The 17,134-nt window shown below is 41.0% G+C and overlaps 1 protein-coding gene across 3 annotated transcripts in view; it reads right to left on the bottom strand.

The window, feature by feature from the left end:
• Positions 1-17,134, bottom strand: part of trim33 (tripartite motif containing 33) — a 248,971-nt gene that overhangs the window by 36,995 nt on the left and 194,842 nt on the right. For all 3 annotated transcript variants that reach the window (XM_068057034.1, XM_068057036.1, XM_068057035.1), the window contains 5 exons: positions 15,230-15,347; positions 14,449-14,696; positions 8,569-8,748; positions 4,161-4,361; positions 2,651-2,798 (listed from right to left, as the gene is read on the bottom strand). In XM_068057034.1, the coding sequence (XP_067913135.1) occupies positions 2,651-2,798; positions 4,161-4,361; positions 8,569-8,748; positions 14,449-14,696; positions 15,230-15,347 (895 nt within the window). The remainder of the gene's footprint in view (positions 1-2,650; positions 2,799-4,160; positions 4,362-8,568; positions 8,749-14,448; positions 14,697-15,229; positions 15,348-17,134) is intronic.

Below are 17,134 nucleotides of genomic sequence, written 5' to 3'. Positions count from 1 at the left end.
ACATCCCCACCTTCCCTCAATTCTCCTACCACCTACACTAGGGGAAATTTACAATGGCCAATTTATCTATTAACCTGCAAGTCTTTGGCTGTGGGAGGAAACCGCAGCACCCGGCGGAAACCCACCTGTTCACAAAGAACTTGCAAACTCCGCACAGACAGTACCCAGAACTGAACCCAGGTCGCTGGAGCTGCGGTGCTAACCACTGCGCCGCCCCCATTCACAAAAAGACTAATCTACCCTGGAGCTGGGGATAAAAATGCTGTAATATGAATTTAATGCTCAGTTCAAGAATACAGACGATGTCAATTGGGTTATGCAACCAAGTTTAGAGATGGCCACAGAGGATGGCTACCAGTTAGCACTAACCAGTCAACTTTAACCCAAATTTACTAGCGCTTTACTAACGTGATTCCTAGACTTATCTTTTATGACCCCTTCAAAAAGAACCTTTCTTTCTCATGCAACATCTGCATACTGTTGCCACAGTTACAGTCAATGTCGGGCTGTTCAAGGAATATACACAACATTCCACAGATTCCCTCAGATTTTTAAGATGCTGTGCTTTTGGTCACATTGAGAGCTCTTTTCTCTTCTTCCCCCTGTCCTTGTGACTTATTCTCAAGGTACTTTCTGTCTTGTGGGAGTAACGATCTAGAGGTTGTATATTCCTGGGTACCACTGACCACCTCCAGGCGCGTATCCATTGTCTCTCGAGATAAGGAGGCCCAAAAGACTTTCTGTCTTGTGGGAGTAACGATCTAGAGGTTGTATATTCCTGGGTAATCGTCCAGGAAACCCAATGATCAAATAATAACAGCCTTGCTCATTAAACATGTGGTGATATTCTGCACTAGAGGGAAGGTCTACACAGAATAAATTTCTCACTTTTTTGGTAGAGGAAGAGGAACCAGTTTCTGCAAATCATGTTGCAGGGATTTCCTAATGTACCAACTGAACTTGTTACATTCTGAAGAGTTTGTGAAGAGTGAAGTAAGCAGTCTTCAGTGACTTATTAGGTGCCTTCCCTTTTTTGCAGGCAACACATACAGTTAACAAGACAACTCAGTCTACATTGGGCATTTTCCCCAAGTGGCCAAGGTACTGTAAATACAGTCAAGCCAATTTAAGGGAATCGAACCATCAAACATAATGAATTTCAATAGGCTGTCATTTTTTCCCGTCTGAGGGATTTGCAAGGTTCCATTTAAGAGTTCAATGAAACTAATCAACATTAAGCACAAAGATGTAATTCAATAATTCCTGGCACACAAAAGGAAAACACACCATCAAAATAGAATTATTCTGTGTAAACTTTGCAATGGGGAATGTTTTGTGAGTCAAGTATCCTCAAATAAAGGCCAGTATTGGTCACCCGACTATAACCCAGTTGCAGGAGATAGCACTGAGAAGTTTAGCAGTGATGCTCTCATGAAGGATGGCAGTTACCTATTCAATATTCTACTCTATCCCCAGCCTTCCAAGACCCAGTATCTTCATGAAACAGCTTTTACTTGTCCAACTGGAATTAACTGCCGTGGAAAGATTTTGAAGGGAAGGCATGGGATTAATTATGACCCCTTCTTTGACAGCCAATTGAGAAGCTGACATATGGTGGACCAGTTACAGTGTAACTGACTCCTGTAGCATGAGAAAAATAGAAGATTGTCAGTAGAGCCAGTTCTGGTAGACAGCACTGGAAGACAGGCATACATGTTATTATATAATGAAAAACACTATTAATATAATTTTGCATGAATTTGTTCTATAAAGGTTTCTGGCAACTAGGAAGATATATATCTCAATCTGCTTTAAATACAGTAAAATTTGCAAGCAACTGAAACAAATTACAATAATTTTAATCTGCTATTTCCAAATAGGTCATTCAAAACACAAACAAAAATAAACCATGAATTTAAGAAAATTAGCTGTGCCCAACGCTTAAAAACTCAATGGCTTTGTAATTACACTGTGGGATAGCAGCATACAAGAAGTATGAAATACCATTTTTTTTTAAAAAGGAGCATTACCTTTTACATAAACAGGCTAAAGCCGCAATTAAAGGAATCTCATACAAATACATCAGGTCTGTGTCTCATTTTATCCCATAGCACAATTTCAAGGCTTACACACATCCCCACCCAATAAAGTTCGAATCATACACCAAATATCTGAATTACTGCTACCTTTCAACTTCTAACAGTGTGCACTCAACAGATTCAGCAGTCCCTTCCAAAAATAGATATTAGTCAGGGAATCATAATCAGGCATTGTGGATCTCATAGAAACATATACAGCTCAGCAGGCAGCCTTTCGGACGATCATGCCCATGGTAGAGCTATCCAAGTAGTCCTACTCCCTCACTCTTTCCCCATAGCCCTGAAAATGTTTCCATTCAAATATATATCCAATTCCCTTTTGAAAAAGACTACTGAATCTTTCACTATCTTCTCAGGCAGTGCATTGCAGCACATGTACAAGTTCCATGACAAGTAAAATGTAAATATTAGAGAAGTACAAAATTAGTGTCATAAAAATACCAAGAAGATTAACTAGAAGTTGCATTGCATTAGCAAAATTTTTAAGCATTTACATTTCTTTAGTATCAATATATTTGTAAAGCTATTTCCAACACACAGCATTTGCTTACTTGCTGGTCCAGGGGATGGTGCTGAAGGTCCAGGGGATGGGTTTGAACTGGAGGAAGATGGTGGTAGCGGTGGTGGAGGGTGGTGGTGACTGTCTGAGATAAATCTGCTCAGCAGATTATCTAATGTACTCGATCCAGCATCATCCAGCTGCAGACAGAATTAACAATGAAGAAATTAAGCAAAGGGACAACTCTTTTGGAATATAGCTTAAATCAAGCTGCATACTCTTTTTGGTGTTTCCACACAGAATGGAGGACTGACTTGACTAAATTGATTTTTTTTAAATTTTGTTTGATACACAATGGGCTTGGCAACCCCTCTTCCTACTGTGTTTGAATACAGCTACAGGTGACTGAGATACCACTGAGTGCAGTGGATAATGTTCAGTTGGAATCCAATATCAAATGCATACTTGTATGCTAAATGAGAATTAGCTCAGAACTCAGTGACAACATACAGAAGTTATCAAATCCATTTAAAAAGTACACTTGGGAGTGCATATTTCTGGTCTTGAAAGTATAAAAAGGATATAGAGGCACTGGCATAGGTGTAACAAGGAATCATATGGATGATGTCTGAACTGAGAGGATGTACATATCAGGAAAGGCTGAACAGACTGGGGCTCTTTTCACTCGAGGCAACCTGGAGACAGACATTTTTTTGAATGGAAGTGTCCTTATGCGAGGTCACAATGTCACTGGTTTGAGAGATTGTCAACAGGGAGTGCTGCCCCTCAACCCACTGTCCTGAAACAATGTCACATCCTGGACTGTCTTTAATCAGTAGTTTTAAATAAATATAACAGGTCTACAATTAAAATAACACAATCACACGGTTACTCTCTGTGGTCTATTTAAAAGCATACATTGCTGGGAATTTATTTTATGAAATACTCAATTTCAGAATTTAAACTATGAACTGCAGCTCTTATATAAATAGGTTTCGTAATTTCAAAGGTAATTTTAAACATATTCAGAAATAATGCAATAATGAGCCACAAGATCATGCAGATTCAGACAGTAACTGGGAAATTTCAACAATACCCAAACTGTACGCATCTTTCCAGATGACACTTGATTAGATCTGTGTGACTCGACAACATTTTCAAAGCAGACATCAACATGCCAAATTCCTGCATATAGGGGAACCATGAAAGTAGATTCACACTCAGAGGCATCTGTTTCTACGTATAAAACGTCCTCAGTTGTAGACCATCAAGGTATCCCTTCTCCCATAAAGCAAATATAAAAACTGCAATCAAATTGGTAACTAGAACTGAATTACAAGTTGCCAGAACAGTTATGGTGTTTGCAGAACTGTGCAAATTTATTGTACATTGCATTCTAGGCTTGAGGATGGGGTTGGATAGAAGAGGGAGGGAAAGAAGTTTATCACTTGCATTTAATCAGTAAATTGACAAATGACAGTCATTATTTACCATCTGTAACTGTTTATTAACTGGCAAAGCAGATGGAACAATCTATTGAACAGAAACCTCATTATACTGACCTGAATGGGTGGGATATCTGGAAGTGGAGGAAGGTTCTCTGGGTTAGTAACTGAAGGAATCAGCTCTATTGTGGCAACTGTGGGACTGGTGGGCCCACGGTTTGCACCAGCCAAACTAGCAGTGGTGGGACTGGTTGGATTTGGAATGCTATTGTGCACTGAGGCTGCAGAAAACGGTCCTGTATGCCCAGGATTTGCATGCTGTCAAAAAACAAAAACAGGCAATACAGTTTAGTATATTAGATGAAACGATAAAAATTCCTTCCACCCATTCACTTGGATGGCTAAAAAATAACCAGATGTTTTCCAGTCAGAATATTTTTTAAAAATTAGAACCAATTTGACTTTCTATAATGGCAAATTTTAGAATTTTTATTCAGTTAATGGTAAGGTGGATTTGGAACAAACAAGTGGGCTCACTTTATACTCTCCAAACTAGAATAATGCAAAGACAATGGCTAGAAAAGGACTGAAAGTTAGCCTGCGAAATTGGCAACCCCTCCAGGAATTAGGATTTCCGCTCACTGATGCTGAAAAAAATTACAATAAAAGATTTCAGTGGCCACTTTATTACTGAATTAAATCATTCAAAAATATTTTTTTTTAATAAAATGCTGTATCGTTGTTGCTTCCCCCAGTCTCTTTTCTGTCATTACTATTTTACATTAATTATTCAAACACAACTTGAACCATCTGCATCTTAAGAACATTGGTCACAGGAGCAATGAAGTCAAATGTGTCACATTTTTGGTTTGACGTTTGCAAGTGTCCAATGAAAATAGTGGCCCTGAGATTTGCACGCTAATGCATGAAGTACAGGTTTACCTCAGGAATGTAAAATTCATGTAGATTGTGTACACACAAGTAGCCAAATTTGGGTTTGGAAAAAAAAACAAGGTGCATGACACACAAGTCGAAAGTTGTATATGCTAATTCTTATGACTGAGGCAGGAGGAGTGCACTGTCTGTGAGTTCCACTTCTCCACAGGTCACAACATATATTTTAAATGTTTACCCAGTTACTGATGCGGTCAATCATATACTCTACCCTTTATCCCAGAATAAAATGCACCAACCAGGTTTCTTTAATAAACAACAAAATTATCAGTTTATCAAACAAGACTTATCCACTAACGTTCCAAGGCATTAACAGATTGAAATATGAAAGATTCCTTTTTAGATAACAGACTGGTTAACAGAAAAATAAAGAAATTCTCTCTGCAGAGATCTTTTACAAGAACAAAAACCAACAAAAACAATACCTTGGCCAAATACTTGCTAAATCTTGAAGAAAAAGGATGAGATATGTTGTGTAGCAAAATGGCATATAGTTTGGCGTCCGAGAACACGTAGATGGGTCACGGGGATCTTTTTTGGAGCAGTTCTTTATAGGCTTCGAGAATTAATCTAGCAGGCCTCCGGGAGCATCTCAGGAGAAATGCAGCATCAGGGGTTTTAGCTCTCACACACACTGAACTCTCAGGGCTTTTCAGAGAAGTGAAGAGAGATGAGCTGGGTGCTTCTCTCTTGGCAGGCTAACCTCCAACTAACTCAAAAGAGTATTCAAAAATGAAACCCACTCTTGAGCACCATAAATCATGACACATCACTTCTCTTGTAAACATCTTCCCCAACTCACCAAGGTCACGGACCTGAAACGTCAACTTTGCTTCTCTTTCCACAGATGCTGCCAGACCTGCTGAGTATTTTCTAGCACTCTGTTTTTATTTCAGATTTTCAGCATCTGCCATATTTTGCTTTTATTTATATCAAGGTTTCTGTTGTTTATTAAGCTTATGGCACGTGACCTCCAGGAAAGGTTAGTTTCAAACAAGACCCCTTAGTCTCCCCTGTAAAAGATTCTATTCATGAAATCTTTTCAGTATTAAACACAAGTCCTCAAAAATATTTTTAAAATGGAAACACTTTTATAACATAATTTCTGACCTTATGTCTTGTTTTTTCATCTTGTCGACTGATGGTTAACACAGAATTTATTTAATCTCCTGACAGACCATATACTTTCAATCACTACCAGTTGCTTATCCAGGGTGGAAAACAATAGGGATGGAGGCAGAAGGCATATAAATATAAATCCAAATTCCTCACACATATACCATCAGTTTGTATTATGAGATCAGAGTCAAAATGATTAATAACCGAATTTTAAACACAAAAACTCATTCAACCCATTCACACAAAAATGTTCTTAAATAGATAAGCTATTTCTCACTGTAAAATACACAGGATATTGGCTACAATTTATTACTCCAATCTACCCACTGAAAATATATTTAGCCACATCCACTTCTATTATAGCTAGAGCTGAAAAACATGGAAACCTCCAAGGACATGGCCAGTATGTCAACCAAAGATCAGTAAGTTGTCATTTAAACATCAAGATATCTGAACTCTTTGCATCCTTTTCTTAAACTATCAGTTAAACTTTGAGACACAAGATTAGTTATGGCCAGGATTCTTTTTAGCATCCTAATGTTTTTTCATGTTAGTGTTGTCATTTTGCATTGATGAAATTTGTAAATTATGAAAGTGCCTCCTTTTTTTGTTAAATATTTTTGAGGACTCATTTAAATTGTGGAAATGGATTCATTTTGGAAGGCTGAAGATTTCATAGATGCTGGGCTTTGTTTTTTGTTGAAAGTTCACTGAAAGGACACTAGAGATGCTGTGTTTGAAAACAACCTTTACTGGATAACACATGCCTTAAGATAAATGAACAGAAACCATGGTGACTTGGGGGAAATGTTTACAGAGAAGTGGCATATCAAGATTTATGAGGGTCAGGAGGTGGTTTCGCTTCGGAGATAATGTTTTGGTCCAGTTGAGGTGTGGACAGTATTGAAAAGCAGTTGGTTTTGTAGTCTGCTTAAAAAGAATCAGTTCATCTTTCCTGCACCCCTCTTAAAGACCTGGAGAAAACCAGTTTGTCAGCTCCTCTTTCTCTACCTCTTTGAAAAAACCCTGTGAATTCAGAGCATGGTAACTGAAACCACTGATGCCACATTTCTCCTGAAAAGCCAACCAGACTATTTCTCGACATCTCCAGAAAGAACTGCTGCTGAAAAGATCCCAGTGACCCGTCTTCATAAACCCAGACCCCAGACCAAGACGGACATCCTTCCATAGCTTCTTTTTCTTCAAGAATTAGCAATTATTTGGCCAAAGTTTTTTTTGTCTTTTTTTCTAAAAGACCTCTGCTGAGAGAATTTCTTTTTTTTTTCCTGTGTGTGTGAGAGACAGAGAGAGATAGTGTGTGTGTGTCTGGGAGATATTTAAAAAGGGAACTTTCATATTTCAATGTGTGTTAATGCTTTGTTTCATAACTGAATAAGTTTTGTTTGATAATAAACTGATAATTTTGTTGTTTATTAAAGAAACCTGGTTGGTGCGTTTTATTCTGGGATAAAGAATAGAGTCTATGACTGACCGTATCGGTAACTGGGTGAATATGCAAAATATATGTTGTGACCTGTGGAGAAGTGAAACTAGAAAAGACAGTGCATTTCTCCCACTTCAGTCGTAACAAAGATGGAACACCTTGGTGCCTATGCTGAAGGAGCAATATGGTTTTAATTTGGGGCACGACAGAAATCATGTTTCGCTAATCCCGCCTGATGTCATTTGTTCTCTGCTAAAGGATTAACAGCAGCACTGCTTCAAGGCATCTGATCCCACCTGCTTCTGGATCAATGAATCCGCTGCCTGTGTTCAGGGGAATACAATAGAAGGAAATACTTGCATTTATATAGCATCTTTCATGACCTTAGGACGACACAAATGGTTTTGCAGGTAATGAAGCAGTCATTGTTGCAATGTAGAAAATGTAGCATTCAAATGCACATTGCAAGCTCCCACAAACAGCAACAAATCAGATCATTTGTTTTGGGTTTTAAGGGTTAAATGTAGGCCAGGACACCAGACCAACTCTCTTTCATCACTGCCATAGGAACTTTTATGTTCACCCGAGAGGGAAAAAAGGGCATGAAGATGGCATCTCTGACCATACAGCACCACCCCTGGTGATACATGGAACTGCCAGCCTAAACTGTGTTCAAGTCCAGGAATGACTCTTGACTCAGAGGAGAGTGCTACCGCTAAGCCAAGGTTGACACCTAAATATCTGGGAAATGGGATAAATTGATCTTTAGTTACACAATGGCTGTCCTGGCAAAGATCTAAAAGCCTGACAAAATATGCGTCAGCTATAACTGGTCGGTTTTAAAATCGTAACTTTCATGCACCAGCAACAGACTGGCTATGCCAGCAATTTTAAGCTATTTTAATACCACTCCTTTGGAGGACAAAAACATAATACAAGGGATATACCTGAATTTATTTTCATTGAAACTATCTGCAAGTTGTGAATCTCTGAAGACGACCACTTTACCTGTCGTGGTATCTGAGGCATCATTGGGTACTGATGCCCATTATGTCGAGACATTCCAGCCATGCGAGCAGCGTTTTGTGCCATTCTCATCTGATGGGCTTGATGAGCCTGATGGGCCTGAAGTGCAGCACCATTCAAATTTCCTCTGGGCATGGCTTGCATGCTAATCAAACGTGGAGGCTAAAAAGATAACATGAATCAAGTTATGCAAATTTTAAAATGGCATTGCAAAGTCAACTTCAGAAATTTCTCATTTGGATCTTGTATAGGCACCAACTCCTTTGACTTGGACGAGTGGTAAAGAGCATAAGAAATAGGAGTAGGCCATTCGGCCCCTTAAGCCTGCCCCACCATTCAATAAGATCATGGCTGATCTGCCCCAGACCTCAACTCCTCTTTCATGACAGCTCCTCATAGCCCTCAACTCCCTGATATTTCTAAAATCTATCTACCTCATCTTTAAATACTTTCAATGGTCTAGCCTCCACAACTCCCTAGGGTAGAGAATTCCAGACATTTACTACCCCTCAGAAGAAACTCCTTCGCATCTCAGTTTTAAATGAGTGCCCCCTTATTCTGTAACTATGGCCCCTAGTTTGAGACTCCCCCACTAGTGGAAACATCTTCTCAATATCTATCCTGTCAAGCCCCCTCAGAATTTTGTACGTTTCAATAAGATCACCCCTCATTCTTCTAAACTCTAATGAATAAAGGCCTAACCGGTTTAGCCGTTCTTGATAAATCAACCCCTTCATCTTAGGAATTAGCCTAGTGAATCTCTTTTGAACTGCCTCCAATGCCAGTATATCCTTTATTAAATACAGGGACCAAAACTGTACACAGTACTCCAGGTGTGGCCTCACCAACACCCTGTACAGTTGTAATAAGACTTCCCTAATTTTAAACTCCAACCCCCTAGCAATAAAGGCCCAAATTCCATTTGTCTTAATTACTTGCTGCACCTGCATGCTAACTTTTTGTGTTCCATGCACAAGAACACCCAGATCCCTCTGTGCTGCACCTTTTTGGAGTCTGCCTTTGATTCTTCCAGCAAAGTGCATGACCTCACACTTTCCTACATTAAACACCATCTACCAAGTTTTTGCCCACTCACTCAACCTATCTACATCCCCTTGCAGATTCCTCATCTCATCACATGCCCTCCCACCTATTTTTTGTATCGTCAGCAAATTTGGATATGTGACACTCCGCCCACTCCTCCAAGTCATTAATATAGATAGTAAATAATTGAGGTCCTAGGACTGATCCTTGTGGCACTCCACTAGTTACGTCTTTCCAACCTGAAAAAGACCCATTAATGCTGACACTGTCTTCTGTGAGTTAACCAATCCTCAATCCATGCTAATATGTTACCCCCAATAGCATGAGCTCCCATCTTGTGCAATAATCTTCTATGGGGCACCTTATCGAATGCCTTCTGGAAATCCAAACACACTATATCTACCAGTTCCTCTATCGACTCTGCTTGTTATATCCTCAAAGAACTCTAGCAAATGTCAAAAGGCCAGCTTAAAGATGTAAATTAAGCTGTGTGGAGGATGGGAAGGACAAGAGAAACTATGTCACACTTAGAATTTCTGAGATACAATTATCTGCTTCCCAGCTGTACTGAACCCACAGTATTTACATTTTGCTACTATGTGCCTATACCCATTACACTGAAGCCCTTCAATGGGAAGTAAACTGATGGCATAAATACTGGGTCCATTATATTTCAAAAGAATGAATGTTTTATGTTTTTTTTAGGCCTACCTTCCAGATTCAAAATTGAACGTTATATCTATATAGCACCTTTAATGTAATAAAATATCCCAAGGTGCTTTACAGGATCATAAAACAAAGTATGACACCGAGCCATAAAATGAGATATTAGGTCAGATGACCAAAAGCTTGGTCAAAGAAGTAGGTTTTGAGGAGTGTCTTAAAGGAGGAAAGCAAGGACGAGTGGTGGAGAGGTGTAGGGAGGGTATTCCAGAGCTTGGAGTCCAGGAAACTGAAGGTGCGACCACCAATGGTGGATCAATTAAAATAAGGGGTGTACAAGAGTCAGAGTTATACAGCACAGAAACAGGCCCTTCAGCCCATCGCGTCTGTGCCAGCCATCAAGTACCTATCTATTCTAATCCCATTTTCCAGCACTTGGCCCATAGCCTTGTATGTTAAGGCGTTTCAAGTGCTCATCTAAATTCTTCTTAAATGTTGTGAGGGTTCCTGCCTCTACCACCCCTTCAGACAGTGCGTTCCAGATTACAACCACCCTCTGGGTGAAAAAATATTTCCTCAAATCCCCTCATCTTAAATCTATGCCCTCTGGTTATTGATACCTCAGCTAAGGGAAAAGGTTTCTTCCTATCTATGCCCCTCATAACTTTGTATACCGCAATCATGTCCCCCCTCAGTCTTCTCTACTCTAAGGAAAACCACCCCAGCCTATCCAGTCTCTCTTCATAGCTGAAATGCTCCAGCCCAGGCAACACCCTGGTGAATCTCCTCTGCATCTTCTCCAGTGCAATCACATCCTTCCTATAGTGTGGGGACCAGAACTGTACACAGTACTCCAGTTGTGGCCTAACTAGCGTTTTATACAGCTCCATCATAACCTCCCTGCTTTTATATTCTATGCCTCGATTAATAAAGGCAAGTATCCCATGTGCCTTCCTTACCACCTTATCCACCTGTGCTGCTGCCTTCAGTGATCTATGAACAAGTACACCAAGGTCCCTCTGATCTTCTGTACTTCCTATGGTCCTACCACCCATTGTATATTCCCCTACCTTGTTAGTCCTCCCAAAATGCATCACCTCGATTAAATTCCATTTGCTACTGCTCTGCCCATCTTACCAGCCCATCTATATCATCCTGTAATGCAAGGCTTTCGTCCTCATTATTTACGACAGCATCAATTTTCGTGCCATCTGCGAACTTACTGATCATACCTCAGATATTCACATCTAAATCATTAATGTACACTAGAAACAGTAAGGGTCCCAGCACCGATACCCGCGGTACGCCACTGATCACAGGCCTCCAATCGTAAAAACAACCCCTCCACCATCACCCTCTGCCTCCTGCTACTGAACCAATTTTGGATCCAATTTGCCAAATTGCCCTGGATCCCATGGATTCTTACCTTCTTAACCAATCTCCCATGGGGGACCTTATCAAAAGCCTTACTGAAATCTATGTAGACTACATCAACTGCTTTACCCTCATCTCCACATCTAGTCACCTCCTCGAAAAATTCAATCAAATTTACTAGACATGATCTCCCCCTGACAAAGCCATGCTGCCTATCCTTGATTAATCCCTGCCTCTCCAAGTGGAGATTAATCCTGTCCCTCAGAAATTTTTCCAATAGTTTCCCTACCACTGATTTTAGACTCACTGGCCTATAATTACTTGTGTATCCCTATTACCCTTCTTGAATAATGGTACCACATTCACTGCCGTCCAGTCCTCTGACACCTCTCCTGTGGCCGGAGAGGATTTGAAAATTTGCCTCAAAGCCGCTGCTATCTCCTCCCTTGCCTCACATAGCAGCCTGTGAGACATCTCTTCTGGGCCTGGGGATTTATCCACTTTTAAGCTTGCTAAAATTGCTAATACCTCCGCCCTTTCAAAGTTAATTTGTTCAAGTATATCACAATCCCCCTCCCTGATCATCACACCTACATCATCCTTTTCCATCGTGAACACACATGAAAAGTAATCACTTAAAACCTCACCTACTTGAGGTCAGAATTAGAGGAGTGCAAATATCTTAGAGGTGTGTGGGGCTGGAGGTGATTGTAAAGATAGGGAGGGGCGAGGCCATCGAGGGATTTGGAAATAAGGATGAGAATTTCAAAATCAAGACGTTGCTTGACGGGGAGCCAACATAGGTCAGCGAGCGCAGGGGTAATAAGGGAACGGGACTTGGTGTGAGTTAAGACACGGACAGCAGAGTTTTGGATGACCTCAAGTTTACAGAGAATAGAATGTGGGAGAGCAGCCAGCACTGCGTTGGAATAGTCAAGTCTAGAGGTAACGAAAGGGGGTTTCAGCAGTACGTGAGCTGAGACAGGAGCAAAGTCAGGCAATGTTATAAGAGGCTGCAGTAATGGCTGGAATAAGAGCACGGTAGCCTGACACCAAGGTTGCAAACAAACTGGCTTAATCTCAGACAAGGGCAAGGGAGAGTGATGGAGTTGGTAGCGAGGGAACAGAGTTTGGAGTGGGGACCGAAAACAATGGCTTCAATCTTCCTAATATTTAATTGGATGAAATTACTGCTCATCCAGTACTGGATGTTGGAAAAGCAGTTAGATAATTTAGCAATAGTGGAGCAGTTGAGAGCAATGGTGGTGAGGTAGAGCTGAGTATCATCAGCATACATGTGAAAACCAACGCTGTGCTTTCCAGATGATCTCGCTGAGGGGCAGCATGTCGATGAGAAATAGGAAGGGGCCAAGGCCAGATCCATGCGAGAAACCAGAGGTAACAGTGCGGGAGCAGTAACAGAAGCCAATGACTGAGATTAAACAGATAAGAATGGAACCAGGTGAGAGCAGTCCCACCCAGTCCTGGATGTCAGTGAGAGGCAATGGAGGAGGATGGTGTGGTGAACCATGTTAAAGGCTACAGACAGGTCAAGGAGGAGGAGGGTATGTTTATTTTGTCACAGTCAGACAGGATGCCATTTGTGACTTTGTTGTTCAGGTATTGTGGCAGGGGCAGAAACCTGATTGGAGGAATTCAAACATGAAGTTCCAGGAAAGACAGGAACAGATTTTGAAGGTGACAATACGTTCAAGGGCTTTGGAGATGAAAGGGAGGTCGGACGGTAGTTTACAAGGGTGGTGGGGTCAAAGGTATTTCTTTGGGAAAGGGATGATGATGGCAGATTTAAAGGAGAGGGACAACACATGAAGAGCAACATTTAAGATATCAGCGAACATGGGACCAGGATGCAAAGTTGAGTGATCAGCAATTTACTGTGAATAGGATCATGGGAACAGGAAGTGGGTCTCACGGACAAGATGAGCTCAGAGAGGACATGAGGAGAGATAGTCTAGAAACTAAAAGATGAGTGTTTCGTGCTAGGGCAGGGAGGGAGCATTATAGGAAGTTTGGCCAGGTGGGCTAGTGGAAGGGAGGGACACGACAGAGCTGATCAGATAATCTCGATCTTAGTGACAAAGAAGTCCATGAGCTCCTCGCACTTATTGTTGGAGGTGAAGGTGGAAGTGACAGGGGAGTGTGATTTAAGATGGTTTGCAATAGAGAAAAAAAGCCAGAGATTATCTTTGCATTCCAAGATGAATAGTAAGCAGTTTTAACAGATGAGAACAGGACCCGATAGTGTTTTAAGTGGTCCAGCCAGATCTAGTGGTGGGTGGCTAAACCAGTTGTCCACCATATCCTTTCAAGTCTGCACCCATTGTATTTAAAGGGTTGGAGATGAGAGCTGTACTATGGGGAATGGCGAGGGTGAAAGAGACTGATTTTATTGGGGGCTAGGACATCAAAGGTGGAGATAACAGCGCGGTTGAGCAGATCGGTAGCTGCAGAAATGTTCGGGCGGACAGAAGAACTAGATAGTTGAGATTTCGAAAGTCCAGTTTTAAGTAAATACTCCAATCACTTTTCCTCGCTCAACCACAAAATTATTCTGCTTCGACAAAGGGTTCAGCAATCAGAAGCTTAATCTATGATTATTTGTGCTGGAAAATATTTTAATATATACGTCATATATAGTAAAAAGCTATAAGCACGTCATGAAACTTTTTGTTACAACCTTCACAGGTTTATGAACAGCTTATCTTTCCCTTATCAAGAGGAAAGGGATGGACTTCATTTCAGTAATATGACGCAGTGTACCTGCTGTTGGACCATCTGTGGCCCTGTAGTCCTGGGGTGTTGTCCTACCGGGTGACTCATCCTCATCTGTTGCATCTGCTGCTGCTTCTGTGCAAACTGCTGCTGCATGTGCTGCAGGCGCAGCTGTGCAAGATTAATCTGACCCTGAGGTTTTCCCCCAGGTGGCCCCTGGCCTTGGGAACCATGCCCAATAACTACATTGGGAGTGTAACCTGGAGGGTTCGGCTTGTTTTCAATCACAAGGTTACCTATTTTAGAAAAGAAAAATCAAGTCTGCGGGTTAATTTTTATTTGCAGCTGGTCATGTGCATCAATAAAAATGTCAACATAACGTCTGCTGTCCTTGGTTCTAGAAGGTACTGTGGCTTTTCAGACAAATTTCAGGTTGTAGAACAAGAAAGCAATAGTAAACAAGATCAATTCTAAAACTGTGGGGGTGTGGCCAGTCCAAGTCAGGTACAGCAAGGAAAACAAAGTAAAGATAGATTGGCTGGTTAAAAACCCCAAATATTTCAATGAATTAAGCATTTGGAATAAATAGGTGCCATTAGAAACTTATAGTTTTGATCATTGGAGATTTACTTATTGTACACGTTGACAAGATTAAGACGAACAAAATCTGTGTATGCACGTGAACATGTGTGCATGGGGGTGAGTGAGGGAGAAGAAAATCTGCAAGTGGGAGGAAGAAGAGAGAAGAAAAGGACAGAGAGAACAATTATTAGTGATCTCAAGGCTAACACTACATTTACCAAAAAAGTTCATTTTGGAAATGTCTTACCTAAATTCACTACATTTTTTGCCCAGAATGTAGGATCACAGTGAAAGCGCATTCCACCATTAGCAGCTGGGACAGGGTCACAGCGTGCTCGGAGAATGTGACGCAACTGAAAGGTAATCTGAAAAACATAAATCATTGAACAATTTTGCAATTCATTGCTTGCACTGTTAATCTGTTTAACCAATCTTTCCAAGTAAATATTTGCCATCAGTCTGTGCAGACTCAAAGCTAGAGTTCTCTGCTTAAAATTATAAACTAACAATTTTTTTTTTTTTTAAAAACAGTTGGATTGGGTTTGAATGGTCAAGCTCTGTATTGGGTGGCAGAGGATCTGCATGCACTGCCTGAGTGCGGTGGAGGCAGATTCAATCAAGGCCTTCAGAAGAAAATTGGATAATTATCTGGACAGCGCTATGGGGAAAAGGCAGGGGGAGTGGGACTAGGCTCTCTTGCAAAGAGCTGGCATAGACACGACAGGCCAAATGGTTATAGCACAGGAGGAGTCATTCTATGTAATTTTCAGTCATCTTATCATGTATATTTTACCTGATCTGCTTACTTACACATACTCAGCTTCTTCATAGAACATAGAACAGCACAGTACAGGCCGTTTGGCCCACGATGTTGTGCCGAACCTTTAACCTAAGATCAAACTACCTACATACCCTTCATTCTTATCATCCATGTACCTATCCAAGAGTCGCTTATATGTCCCTAATGTATCTGCTTCTACCACCACTGCTGGCAGTGCATTCCACGTACCCACCACTCTCTGTGTAAAGAACCTACCTCTGACATCTCCCCGAAACCTTCCTCTAATCACCTTAAAATTATGCCCCCTGGTGATGGCCCTTTCCGCCCTGGGAAAATGTCTCTGGCTATCCACTCTATCTATGCCTATCATCTTGTACCCCTCTATCAAGTCACCTCTCATCCTTCTTCGTTCCAATGAGAAAAGCCCTAGCACCCTCAACCTTTCTTCGTAAGACATGCCCTCCAGTCCAGGCAGCATCCTTGCAAATCTGCTCTGCACCCTCTCTAAAGCTTCCACATCCTTCCTATAATGAGGCGACCAGAACTGAACACAATATTCCAAGTGTGGTCTAACCAGGGCTTTATAGAGCTGCAGCATAACCTCGCGGCTCTTAAACTCAATCCCCCTGTTAATGAAAGCCAACACACCATACGCCTTAACAACCCTATCAACTTGGATGGCAACTTTGAGCGATCTATGGACATGGACCCCAAGATCCCTCTGTTCCTCCACGCTACCAAGAATCCTGTCTTTAAGCCTGTATTCTGCATTCAAATTCGACCTTCCAAAATGAATCACTTCACACTTTTCCAGGTTGAACTCCATCTGCCACTTCTCAGCCCAGATCTGCATCCCGTCAATGTCCCGTTGCAACCTACAACAGCCTTCCACATTATCCACAACTTCTTCAGTGCCAGCATCTGATACAGTAGCCCTATGGTAGCATCTGTATATTGAACAGGATAAAAATGAATAGCTGGAATATTGAGATTTTTACCCATTTCACTTCGGAAAAGATTAGGGTTTAAATTTATATTGTTACTATGAAGTTGAGTCACAAAGAGTCAACTTCCATAGAATCAAGCTATCTAGACTGCTAAGATTATTTGGGATACCAGATGAAACAAATAGCATGTTCTCACATACCACATCAGTTTTCAGAGAACGGAAGTCATCCAGCACATTCCAACATGTAGTTACTGTAACTCCCACTACAAAATGGGAGAAGTTTCTTATGCTAGATGGTAACTTTCATCAATAGTTCAACAAGTCAATCTACACAAAGAGCCGAGGAAAGGATCGAGGGTCAACATTTGTCCCTCTATCCTTTTCTGCAGAAAACAAACTTGGTCAACACATTTTATTCGTTA

Source organism: Heterodontus francisci, chromosome 25, assembly GCF_036365525.1.
Source record: "Heterodontus francisci isolate sHetFra1 chromosome 25, sHetFra1.hap1, whole genome shotgun sequence".
NCBI classification, from domain to species: domain Eukaryota; kingdom Metazoa; phylum Chordata; class Chondrichthyes; order Heterodontiformes; family Heterodontidae; genus Heterodontus; species Heterodontus francisci.
Note: the sequence above shows the minus strand (reverse complement) of the source record. Positions and strands in the feature narration are given on the sequence as shown.